The sequence below is a fragment of the Mizuhopecten yessoensis genome, unplaced genomic scaffold, assembly GCF_002113885.1.
Source record: "Mizuhopecten yessoensis strain PY_sf001 unplaced genomic scaffold, ASM211388v2 scaffold7497, whole genome shotgun sequence".
NCBI classification, from domain to species: domain Eukaryota; kingdom Metazoa; phylum Mollusca; class Bivalvia; order Pectinida; family Pectinidae; genus Mizuhopecten; species Mizuhopecten yessoensis.
This window is the reverse complement of record NW_018407077.1, coordinates 114,029-127,556: the sequence shown is the minus strand read 5'-3', so window position 1 is coordinate 127,556 and position 13,528 is coordinate 114,029. Positions and strand designations below refer to the sequence as shown.

The 13,528-nt window shown below is 34.9% G+C and overlaps 1 protein-coding gene across 1 annotated transcript; it reads right to left on the bottom strand.

The window, feature by feature from the left end:
* Nucleotides 1-7,230: 7,230 nt before the first annotated feature.
* LOC110453767 lies at nt 7,231-12,172 on the bottom strand. The gene is made up of 8 exons (XM_021502903.1): nt 12,076-12,172; nt 11,804-11,825; nt 11,560-11,615; nt 11,285-11,312; nt 9,943-10,019; nt 8,357-8,384; nt 8,138-8,205; nt 7,231-7,433 (listed from the first exon to the last, which is right to left on the bottom strand). Exons 1-8 carry the CDS (start codon nt 12,155-12,157, stop codon nt 7,384-7,386), a joined length of 411 nt encoding a protein of 136 aa, XP_021358578.1. The 5' UTR covers nt 12,158-12,172; the 3' UTR covers nt 7,231-7,383.
* Between the last annotated feature and the right edge of the window lie 1,356 nt (nt 12,173-13,528).

Here is a 13,528-nt window from a genome sequence, read left to right as displayed (position 1 = left end):
CAGACAAAAACCAATAGAGGTGTATTACACAATAATTGATCACCCCTTACACGACTTCCCACCCAGGTGAGATTCGTGTGAAGTTCCCTTAACGATTCTGGGACATACTGCTTATATTTTGGTTCTTAGTAATAAGTCCCCCAGGCGAAGTTAGTAGTCTTTTTTGTTTCCGGTCCACCAACCTTTGTCCGACGCGTTTTATAGAAACTACTCTGCATTAATGAAGTTTCACTAGGGAATTGCTTGGAAAGCGTAGTTGTGTATTTAATTTGTGCTTTTCGTACAGATATAATGCTTGGCCGCATTATTTAACGAAACATTTTGGAAAATCGAGGTGTAACTTGTGTTCTATTTTTTTTTCGATTGCAATAACGTTGGTAAATAAGATGTGTTATGGTGGTCTTCAAGCGGGGAAATCAGCATCTTCCATAAAATGGCCACTGAATACTTGCTTCTGATTGGTCGATATTTATATATTGTCATATTGTGTTCAAACTTTGTCCACAGTGTACAATAACATTGCGATCATTTTCTGATGCATCATTTGGGACTAGTTAAGGTACATTATGTGGTACAAGTCCCCTTTACAACTTGATATTGTTAAACTTGATAACAAATAAAGAAATGTTTGTACCCTTCCAGAGCAACTTTTAAAACACTTGTATGACGGCAGGCCAATTTTTAATTCGGTTCATATGGTATCGAAAATTCGAGTCTATTGTTGCCATTGTTGTAAGAGAAATCTATTAAAAAAACACAATGGATATATCTACATTTTGATATAGAGAGCGGGGGTGAGAAATCGTGCCGGGTGAGAGTCCCTGCAGGTAGGGCGTAATCATTGTACCTTCTGCACCCATTGCATGATCGTAAGAGGCGACTAAATTTGGGATCTTATCTTTTCTCTTCTTTCCAAACACCTTTCGTCTTCCTTATGTCTCTATTGACAATGCCTCACATTTGGCCTTTTGTTGAGCGTTCGCCCATGTGAGGACGGCTTTGGGCTCTGTCTCCTGGCCGAGACATACGTGAATCTGTAAAAATGATAGTTTCTACTTCTGCTTAACGCTCAGCAATTTAGAAGTGGGACGACCGGTTCGTCCGTTGTCATTATAATGTTACCGGGTGGGATGTCCTGCTGGGTGTCTTTGATAGTATGTTTCAGTGAGGTAGCACTATAAAGTCGGCATCAGTTCCGCGCTATCACAAGGAGACAAACTAGAACATATCGCAGCATCCCAAAACACACACGCATACATCTTGCACACAGGGGATGCCTTCTTCAAATGACAATAGCTGTTGATAGGACGTTAAACAATACTAAACCAAACCAAACCAAACCATTGCCCTTATGCTTTGCACATTAGGACCTCCCGCGTTCTAATGCCGGCCCAAAAAGAATGAGTAGCAAAAGTTGAAATAACTTGTTTCTTATCTTTTGTAAAAAAAACTAATGCTTATATCAGCTAAGAGAAAAATGAAGTAACGCANCCCCCCCCCCCCCCCCCCCCCAAATAATCACTCTTTGTGGCCATAAACGTCACAAATGCTGCCGACGGGACTGAATTGACGCGAAACACTTACATTTATAATACAAAATAAATCTTCTAATACAGACATACCCACATTGAAATAAGATATGTTTAGTTACAACCTCAAACAGATCTGTGTTTTCCGTGGACAAATAGCAACAACCGTTGACTGTAGAATTGATTACAACGTTTTCAAATATGGGACATTGAAAAAACCCAGACATGTGCTTGTTAGTGGTTGAGACACAACATCGCATTTGTTTGGCATTGCAATGGGGCAAAAATCCAAAAAATATCTAACTGGAATAAGCACCTTGTCTCGGTTTTTACACTTTTTCTATATGAATGCAAACACAACAGAAGAAGCAAGACATGATCTTATACTGGCAAGTGCATTCAAGAGATTGACATATTACGAAACAGAAATCAATGTGATGGTCAAATCTTATGACTAACGTTAACATATTTTTGCTGAATGCCATTCACAGTTCTGCTCATTCTTGATGAATCGATAAATTAATCGGCAGGACTAATTCATTGAAAAAACACATCAATAGCTTTATTGGTATAAATATTTTTTTTATTTCAGAATATATTGTGTTCAGACCTTAAATACAAAAATATTGGGCAACAAGCAAAGCATGTGGGAGCCCTCTCCTTACAGTAATAAACAGTTACACACATCATATTGTAGTAATAACAAAACATATGCATGTATTATGGTAAACAGCTTATTGCGTGTTAGTATATATATATCTATATATATTGCCGATGGTTCATACAGAAACCAGTTTGCACAAACATCAGTAAAATTGTGCTGGTGAACAGCACATACTAAACGTACAAGTCTGTGTCATGTGATGATTAATATATAAATGATTGTATTTTATAAAAGTGTCTTTTATTATGATGAACCCATGAACCTTCTCCAACATACTTGTATTCATCTTTCACATACATAAAGAAAAGTATGAGTATTACATGGGCAGACAGAGGTGTCAATTAGGTGAAGATTCAAACATATCTGAATTCAGATTACTGGTACAGTTTCTTAGTTGAAATAAAGTAATCTTTAATTTTCGGTCACCATGATTTTTGAAAATATTAGTACATTGGGAACCATATCAGATGAAGTGTAAAAAAAATATTTTTGTATTGATAGATGTCTTTGTGGGATACAGGCAAGTTGGATTACTAATCAGAGATTAGTTTCGGGAAAAAAAACTGGCATATCATAATTGCGTTCTCGGTATTGGGACATCAAAAATTATATTGTGGCGAAGATGATAATTGTCAGTATTGTTGTTTATGTACGTTTAAATTATATCATATACTTTAGAGGGGCATTTCTTATTATGTATTTTATAAAAAGCAATATTTTGTTTCAAAAATCTTCTCCTATTTAGTGATATAAAACCAGATTATCTCTATAAAATATCATAACTTGTTCTACGTCTTAAACCCGAATTCATACGTACTGCTTCAAGTTGGATTTATTCTAAGACATTGAATTCATTCTGCGTACAATTTGCTCATTCACTATTTGCATATTCTAGAATTGGACGTATACATGTGATATATATAATTTCAAGAGTTTTATTTTTATTAATGCATTCTTAGTATATTAATTATTTTTCGTATTTATTGTTTATGTTGTCAGTCCATAGCTTTGCTGTTGAAAAACAAATCTAAGTGTTTGTGATTAGAAACATTAATAATGGGAGATTAATCGAAATATAGGTTAGGATGTAGTGTCCCAGAGTCAACCCTCCTCGAAAAGAGCAGAGATACAGTTTGATAGGTATTACAAATCATTCCCTATCTTTTAGGCAAGATTGAGATTTTCCTTAGATTCTCATAACATATATTAACACATTCTTGCCTGTCTCCCCCAATAAGATAAATAGAGTGGCTTAACAAAAGACAAGGAAACCCCTTTTATGAATTAGGGAGGGACAGTATCAAGGCCTGAAGGTTTGTTAGCATTGATTAGATCAAGCAAGGATTTATGATTAACAGACATATGATAAAATTAGCACAGTTAGCTGATGATTCAACATTGTTTTTGAAATAACCTGATGTCAGAAATGTTTTAAAAATCGTTGAAAACTTTGGAGATGTTTCGGGGCTTAAATTAAACAGACGGAAAACAGAAGGAATTTGGTAAGGACAAAATAGGAATAAAGGTTATAACTTAGGAATAAATTGGAAAAGAAATAGTGTAAAATGCATTCTAATACTTATATAAATGTATGTAATAATTTAAACTGGGAGAGAACAAAAGTAACAATTGATGATATGTTAAAAAAAAGGGAAAAAAAGAAAATGAACAGTCATTGGGAGCACAGTAGGCATACAGACGCTAGTTATACCAAAACTCACGTTTATAACCAGCACTCAGTCAATTGGAGATGAACAAATTAAAGAAATGGAAAGTAAAATATCCAATTTTTTTGGGAAGGTAAAAAGGAGAAGGTTAGAAAAAATATAATGATTGGAAGCAAAATCCAAGGTGGGCTAAAAGTTCGAGACCTCAAATATCATATTGAAATGATTCGAATAAATTGGATAAAAAGACTGATAAAAGTCGGTGAAGAAAATTGGAAAGCTATTCCTAAAACACTTTTTGGAAAATATGGACGAGATTTTCTTATACTTGAAATGCACATTGGAAACCTAAAATTTATAAAAAGTATCAAATATTATTTATCCGACTTTTATTATGAATTAATAAAAGCGTGGGTGAAGATTGAGGGGAAGATAAATAATACAAAGCAACCTGAATTTGCATAAGTAAGATCTGAAATAATATGGGGTAGCACGGATATTAAGAATAAAGGACATTCATTAATTTACAATAACTTGATAGACAGTAACATCATCTTTTTTGATGACCTTATCAATGAAAGTGGTGTGATAGATGAAAATAATATTTTAAATAAATTGCATAGTAAACACAATTGGATAGCTGAACTACAAACACTAAAGCTCTCTTTGCCGAACGAATGGAAGCGGTTAGTAGCGACAAATAAATCAGTTAAAACACAAGTAAAATTACAGCGTTGGAAGTTCGTAAATGAAATTGTTGGGTGAACAAATTATTTAGAAAAGAACAATAATAGTAAAATATATCATCAATTAGGACAAATGAAATTAGAACATAATAATTGCTAGGATTACTTGAAAAGTGCATTTGATATTAGCAAACACTCAATAATTAGTACATTAGATTTCATCGAAAATACACTGATAGACAATAGATTGAAGGTGTTCAAATGGAAGCTGTTCAATGGAATAATACCAAGTAATTATTTGGTAAAAAGATGGAGGATACAAGAAAATGATCTATGTAATAAATGCCATGTACAAGACATTTTTGAGCATTATTCTATTAATTGTAAGTATTTTGATGAATTATGGAAGACAATTAATTGTGTACTTGGGATAATGAAATACAATGTAAATGTAAACAAGGGGCCCATAGGCCCTGTATCGCTCACCTGAATATGTTTAAAATAATTGGTATGAAGTAAAGATATAGCACTCCATGGTAGGTGCTGTAAGTACATATGCATCTTCATAAATATCCATCCAGTACTTGAGATATAACGAATTTCAAACACAGCTCCACCCCTATGCCCCTAGGGAGGTCATACCCATTGTTTATACAAAAATGAGTCCACTTGGCCCAAGGATGCCCCAGATCACATCCCTTTATCTCTATGGTAGAAGAAGAATTTTAAATGTTTAACCTCTAATTCCCCTATTGGGCCCCGCCTCTGTCTCAAGGGGGGTAGACACACCGTTTATACAAAATTTGTTTCCCTTCACCCAAGTATACTTCCTACCGAATTTGGACAAAATCCTGTCATTCGTACAGTAGAAATAGGTATTTGAAGAATTTGCTATGTTTCCCCTATTGGGCCCGCCCTTCTGCCCCCAGGGAGGCCAGACTCACTGATTATACAAAATTGAGTCCCTTTTGCCAAAGATCTTCCAGATCAAATTGGGAAGAAATCCCTTCATCCCTATGGTAGAAAAAGGATTTACCTATATTTCCCCTATTAGCCCCGTCCTACTGCCCCCTTGAAAACCACACCCACTGCTTATACAAAGTTGTGTCCCCTTGGCACAAGAATGCTCCAGACTAAGTTAGTATAAATCCCTTAATCCCTATGATAGAAGAAGGATTTTAAAAGTTTTACCTCTATTTCCCATATTGGGCCCCGCCCCGCAGGTCCTAGGGGGGCCACACCCATCGTTGATACAAAATTTGTTACCCTTCACCCAAGGATACTCCACACCAAATATGGACCAAATCCTTTCATTCCTACAGAAAAAAGAAGAATCTTAAATAATAATTTGCTATGTTTCCTCTATTGGGCCCCGACACTCGGGCTCCTGGGAGGCCACACACACCGTTTATACAAAAGGATGATCCACACCAAATATGGACCAAATCTTGTCATTTCCACAAAATAAGTAGGATTTTAAAAAGAAATTGCTATCATGGGGCCACACCCACCACTTATTCGAAATGTGTCCCCTTCCCCCAAGGATGCTTCAGATCAAATCCTTTCATTCCTTCAGAAGAAGAAGGATGTTAAAGAATTGGCTATATTTCCTTTATTGGGCCCCGCCCCTCAGCCCCCAGGGGGGCCAGACCCACCGGTTATACAAATTTAGTTCCCCTTCACACAAGGAAAAGTTGACGGGCGGACGGACGACGGACGCTGCGCTATGGCATAAGCTCACTTGCCCTTCGGGCAGGTGAGCTAAAAATCTAAAAAAATATTATAATTTGCTACAAAGTTACATATAACAACTATGATGGTATCAATTTTATTTTATCTATTATTGCGTATGCAATATACAAAATGTTTCACTGAAGTGAATAAAAATTGAAAGATGATAAGAACGCGTTCCGTATTTAGAAATGGGTTACGATTTCATATATATGCTACAAAAATGTTGTGTTTAAAAAAATTGCTTGAAATGTTTATGAGCTTTCTTGAATAGGAAAAATACAAAATGTTCCTTGATAACGATATTCAGTTTTAATCCTCGGCATGGAACTATGCCAGAGTTATTCATATTTACGTGTAAAATATGTGACGGGGTGTCGGTAGGGATTTTCCCAATCACACAGTTTATTTTTAGTGTTTCAAATGTGAAATATAATTCTGTTCTTTTATGTTTTACACGTAGGAACAGTAAACCAGTGGACACTAAAAATATAATATGAATCCTACCAACCACACAGTCTACCTTTTTACTAACAATACAATTTTGTACATGTACATGTACGAGCGGAAACACCGATGTACATAAATAATGAAAATATACAAACAATGAAAAACATATTGAGAATGTTAAAATTGAATGACATAAAATGATTGACTAAATTATTTTTTTACATGGATTAATTAAAAGAAAAAAAACATATGAAACCTTTCGAGAAATAAATATGACACTTCATACATTTCTAATTTCAACCGTTATACTGCCATATGTCTGAACTATTTTTTACATATCAAAAGACTAATACAGTTAGACTTGCTGATGCCCGAGTGTCCAGACTCACTGTTAATAAAATGTAATCCTGAAACTTCATTTTATAATTATGCACAACCTGTGTGTCTCAGTATCATACGGAAACAGTCTGTTTGGTATCAGGTTGTGCAGGTGGCATTATCTATGGGTCACGTATTAATTGTATCATTGATAACACAAACAAATCTACGATCGATATGAGGGTATCTAAATCAAATCATTTTGATTCTTTACTGTATTCAATCAAGTTTCCTCGGGTTGCTTTCTGTGATCACGTTTCTTCGCAGCAGAAATTGATCTAGTTGCGATAACCAGCGATGACTGTATTGACGTATAATGCTTTCCTACCTGTAAACACAAGTAAGACTATTTCCAATTGAACTAATCCTTGTTATGAACATTGTATCAGTATACAAACTCAAGCTATAAGTCTTTTCATCTTTCAATAAGTAAACTATTAAAGGCCACAACTGTATATTTGAATAACAACATTTAAATAAATATAATGCTCACATCAATTATAAATAATATCAGGTAAATAATATCAAAAAGATGAACATTACTACAATGTAAACCAACATAAAAAACACAAATGAATCAATTAATTAACTAAATAGTACTTCCATACACACGCTTACCATACCACAGCAATTCAACGTTTGTCTTGTAACTGTTATTTTAAACTGTACTTAGTATGTTTTCTTATCTGGTAACTTAGTTAATATTTGCTTTTGCTCCACCTGATTTCTCTTTGTGTTAAAGGTATGCGAGAAGAGGTCACCTTTTTGTATGTTTAAAGTTACATCTATTAATATAATAATGAATGTGTATATGGGACTTTTTAATCCCTGGTCTAAAAGGATCTTGGGTGGTTTTGTTTAGGTTTTATGATCCATTGGCATCAAAGCTTTTTGTCAATTCATAATAACGAACTCGGTGGAAATGGTTGTGGTTGGATTAGTCATAACTTTGCATAGCCAACCTTTTACATGAACAGTTGGGTTATGATACCAATCACATGGCATTGATGAGGAGTGTATACAACAACTTACCAGACTTTGCACCGTGGGGCTCATCATACACGTTTGATTCAGACCGACCCTCAAAAGACTCGAACTCGCTGTTAATATAAAAACAGATACTGTGTTTTACATTTACGTGGAATTGCACCATATTTTGGCGATACAAAAATGATGGAGATCTTATAACAACATTTTAGAAATGTTTACAAGTAATGGCAGTTTATATAATGGCTGATTGCTAATACTTACTTGTCACTGACTGTATCTTTCTGGTGACCTACAAATACAGACAACAGTACATAATTCCGTTAGCCCCCGTAAACAGTCAATTGCATATCTTAATTATTATTATTATCAAAAATGCTTAACGGCCCATCAACTAAGGATATGTCATCAGGGCCAATAAATGGTCGCAAAAAAACACCCAATGCAAAATAAATACATCAAACATACCTAAAGGTTAAAAGGCTAACGTCAATTTGAATATTGAAAGTGGCTATGATGACTCAATTAAGAAAAAGACCTACAGCTTTTAGATAGTCTGAAATTGAAGAGACAGCTATGTTTTCAAAAAGAGATTGAAGACATGTGATGTTATTATAGAAATGTTCTCAAGTTGACTTAAATCGACACAATCAAACAAGATGTATTTTACTGTAAATGGATCCCGACACGCTATGCAATGAGCATGGACATCACGTTTAAGTAAATAGCAATGGGTAATGTATGAACGCATATCTTAAGATTTAATATTTAGAAACAGGATGAAACTGGTTTATCTAATATTGTGAAGTTATTATTATTGGTATGACTTATTTTAGTTTCTTTTCCTGCATCCAAATCAGCATACGTAATTCGTTCAGATGTAAACGCGGTGAAAAAGAAAAAAATGGAAACAATGGAGATAAAACAATAATTTAATAACGTTTTTTAAATAAATTCCAACATCCTTATAAAAAGTACACTTGTGTGTTTAACGTTAACATGTAACCTTGCGGGTTTACTCCGTTATAAAGACCAAACGTAATATGTGTAACACAGAAATTGAAAAAATATACTTTCCGGGAATGTCGTCATTCTTTCAGACATTGGCAAGATTTGAAAAACAAAATATACCAAAATTTAGATCAATTAATTTATTCTAGATTCAAAACAGTATTATTTGGAGAGACAGAGAATGTTGCCTTAGCAATTAACTTTATAATCCTTTATGCCAAATATTATATATACACTGTATCAAGAACGAAAAAAAGAAGTCTCAGGTTCGATGGTTTGATTGAGTTTCTAGCACTCTTATATATCATCGAAACAACTTCTCAATTAATGCATTATATGTACGTGTGTATGAGTATAGATGTATTTTTTCCAGCTTATGTTTGTTTGTAATATTATGTTGTATATGGAATTTGGTAGGGTGAGAAAGAAGCATGTTTTGTGTTTTTGTCCTGTACTCTATTTGCAAATATTTTATTTTCCCATCGCCCTTCCTATATTTATTATTTTTTTACTTGATACAAATAAACTAAATGGAGAAGAGAATAAATGATGAATGTTGAAAGAGAACCCAACTGCGTGAGGACACCATATTGTTCAGGGGCTGATTCAAGGGCTCCCCAACCCGTGTAGCCCCTATCAAAATATCTTAATATGTATATTAAAAAAAAATTGCTGGGGGAATAAAATATTTGAAAAACAAATCAAACGCCCTCCTTCCGAGCAAAAGCAGAAATACATTTACAGGACCTCTTGACAAATAAAGTATATATATATATGTGTAACCTGTGTTAGGACAATTAGCATGTATCGGTTTCATATGACGTCAGTGTGTGCTTTACCTTGAGGACGACTTCTGAATTCAGAGTACAGGGACGGCTTGGCAATTGCATTCATATCGAGTTGTTCATACGACGATCTATGTAGAAATTAGTAGCATACAATAAACAAACATTCTGATCTAAAGCATTACATTGTTGTTGGTTTGTGGTAAGTATAACGCAAAAATGTTGCATGTTAAGTTAGAAACAATAGACCCAGTGGGCCTATACCACTAACCTGGATAAAAAAGCATCCATAAAAAAATAATTTTAAGCTCTCTTATGGAACAGAAGAAGAAGAATTTTAAAGATTCAACCTCATATGTCCCATATTTGGTCAACGCTCAGCAATTTAGGAGTGGGACGACTGGTTCTCCCGTTGTCAGTATAATATGACCGGGTTGGGTGTCCTGCTGGGTGTCTTTGGCGATATGTTTCAGTGAGGTAGCACTCAAAGTCTGCATCGATTTTGCGCTATCACAAGGGGACAAACAAGACCATAGTGCAGTCTCACAATTCACACGCATACACTTCACGCATGCATCGTGCAAACAGGGGAGGACGTCCGTAAATGACCATAGCTGTTGATAGGACGTTAAAACATACTAAACCAGACCAAACCAAAGTAATACCCTCCATTTATTCAAAATTGAGTCCATTTAACAAAAGATATCTGGTTCACCCGTTGTCTGTAGAATGTGACCGAACGGAATGATGTGCTGGGTTCCTTCGGCATGGCATTTCAGTGAGATAGCACTTTAAATTCGGCATAAAATCTGCACTATCACGTAGAGGCAAGCAACATATCCTGTCTCCTGCATACACACACGCAAGCACGCATACACTACACACATTGAGACACGTCCTTAAATGACCTAAGTTGTTAATAGGACGTAAAACAAAATCAAAGTAAACCCAACCTAAATCAAAGGGGCCACTACCAATGTTTATACACAAAAATGTCCCGACATATTACTATTTAACCCTCAAGTTCCCCCTTCTAGCCCTACCACTCTGCACCAAAAGGGAGCACATCCACCATTTAACAAAATTGAGTCCCCTTGGCCCAATGATGATCCTAAATAAGGATAAAATTCCTATATCCCTACAGTAGAAGAAGGCTTTTAAATATTTTACCACTAATCCCATATTGCACCCCGCTCATTTGCCCAACGGGAGGCCACATCCACAATTGTATACAATATTAAGTGTCCATGGCCAAAGCATGCTCCAGACTAAATTTATTTTAAAATCCACCAATACGTTCAGGACTAGTAGCGTTTTAAAGGAAAAGTTGACAGACGGAAGGACGATGCGTCATGTCATGGCAGGTTAGCTAAAATAGAAGAATAAGCATTGTTACCGTTCCTCCTCTTCAGTAGGTGCCACAGCTGTAAGATAAAACGGAAATGTATCATCAAAAACAAAATCTTCATTTGAGTACAAAAAAAAAAGACTTGCTACACTGCCTGTCCGTTATATGAAACATAATTTGCATCGCACAGATTCATCTACAGAACATTAAAAATATAGTTCCATTTTAATTATGTTCTACAATTTGAAACAAACAAAAAAGTGATCTGCATTGCTCATTATTACCATAGACTAAACGAGTAAAAGAGTTTCTGCTGAAATTACCTTGTTCTGAAAGTTGCTCCATCTGAAATTCTCCGGGGTTTAGATGCTTTCTTTTGCTGGGAAACAATACACAAATAACATTATATTTCTACTTAAACAGCATCACACCATATATTCATATTGTGGGAGAATTGTTTGTGAAATATCATACTTTTTTCTATTGATCATCATTTCAAAACAGACGAAAGTAATGATAAAACGAATAAGATGTAAAAAGATTTCATGTCAAGATGCATTTACTTACATACAAGGCAGTCTGCCATACCCTGTAAAAGCATATATGTTAAACAATTAAATGCGAGCTTTGTAATATGAAATTACGAACACACTTTCAAATTTCTATTTGAAATAATACAGTTGATTTAATCGTATAAACAAACAAATACTGTATGTGTTTATACGAACAATGCATTAGTTAATAATGTGAATAAACTAAGATCCCAATATGAAAGTTGTTCAGTTATCAATGCATTATTGCTGCTTTTATCAATCAGTTGTTAGATAATTAATACGTACGACTGATAAATATTCCGAGTCCAACTGTCAGCAGGAGAGTGAGCACACCAGTACACGTTAGGGTAACTCCAGTTACGTACATGTTGTCGGTACCGCAGGAAAGTTCTTTATCTAACAAAAACCACATGTACACAGGGTATTGAATAAATAATCAACTACAACATTATATCTCCGTTGGATTAGGAATTACATTTAATTTTGTATTTAGATATCAATTTACATTTACCCCAACTTATTTCCCTGCCCCATCTCTTCTTTAGCAAAGCAATCAAAGATACACCTAGTCAGCTTATGCATTTGACCACAAGGTATACCATTACTGAGGACTAGACCCCTGAATTTCATGACGGATTTCTCACCTTTGTTAGGTGCACAGATTAGCTGTTAGAACACCACACGGAACGGTCAATAGGTATACAAACCAACGTATTATTATGCTGCTACTCTGTTTAGTTTAAAATCGATGGATATCCAGAATAAGATTTAAGATTAGTGTTCCAACATCTATGTTGACATGTATTTGACAGTTACAGTTATTTTAATCATAAGCAATCAGAAATTAAAAACTTTGCATTTCAATAAAATAAATTATATAGTCATTTCTATAATTGGTTCCGATGTCTAAGTGGTAGCTGTAAGGTATAAACTAGGTTGCCATTCTTTTCATTAATTAAAATGCAACCTGAATTTAAGAGGAAAATCTTTTCTACTGTTTTTTTGCTGATATAATTACATGACAGTCAAGAACACCATATGAAAAATATATATATATTTAGTATTTCAAACAATGCACAACCAATGATAGCTTGATCTCATTTATTAAAGTCATTCAAATATTTAGTATTTCATGTAATCGTTATAGTATAAGAACCAAGATGATATTTTTTGTTTTACATTAACTTTGCGTTGTGGGTCGCTTCGTAATTGGAGTGGGGGCCATTTTTTGTCATTAAGGCCCACCTTGCCGAATAATTATTGGACGAAGTCATTTATATAAATAATAACTATTGAGAAGACAATTTTTTCTGGGATATGTTTTTGTTTCGTTTTTCTGTTGTTGAAATGAAAAGGTTTCTGTGGCTTTAAAGAAGACTCAATGCTAGCCAAAACATTGGATTTCCAGATTCGACTCCCAGATATATACGATCTAGGGTACATGACAATATGATTCTGACTGATTCTGACAGCTTAAGGTAAAGGTTTGATTATATTCTGTTAAACGTACTATTTACAGCTAAGGTCATGTGAGAACGTGACTCCATACGTGTAATGTATGCGTGCTTCAGTGTTTGCATGCTGGAACCAGGGCATCTTGGTGTACTTGTCTCCTTGTAAAAGTTTGCTATCGCACTGATATGCCATGCCGATGGAACCAAGCACAGCATTCACCCCGGCAACATTAAACTTACAACGGGTGAATCAGTTGTTGTCATACCCCTTAGAGCTGAACGTT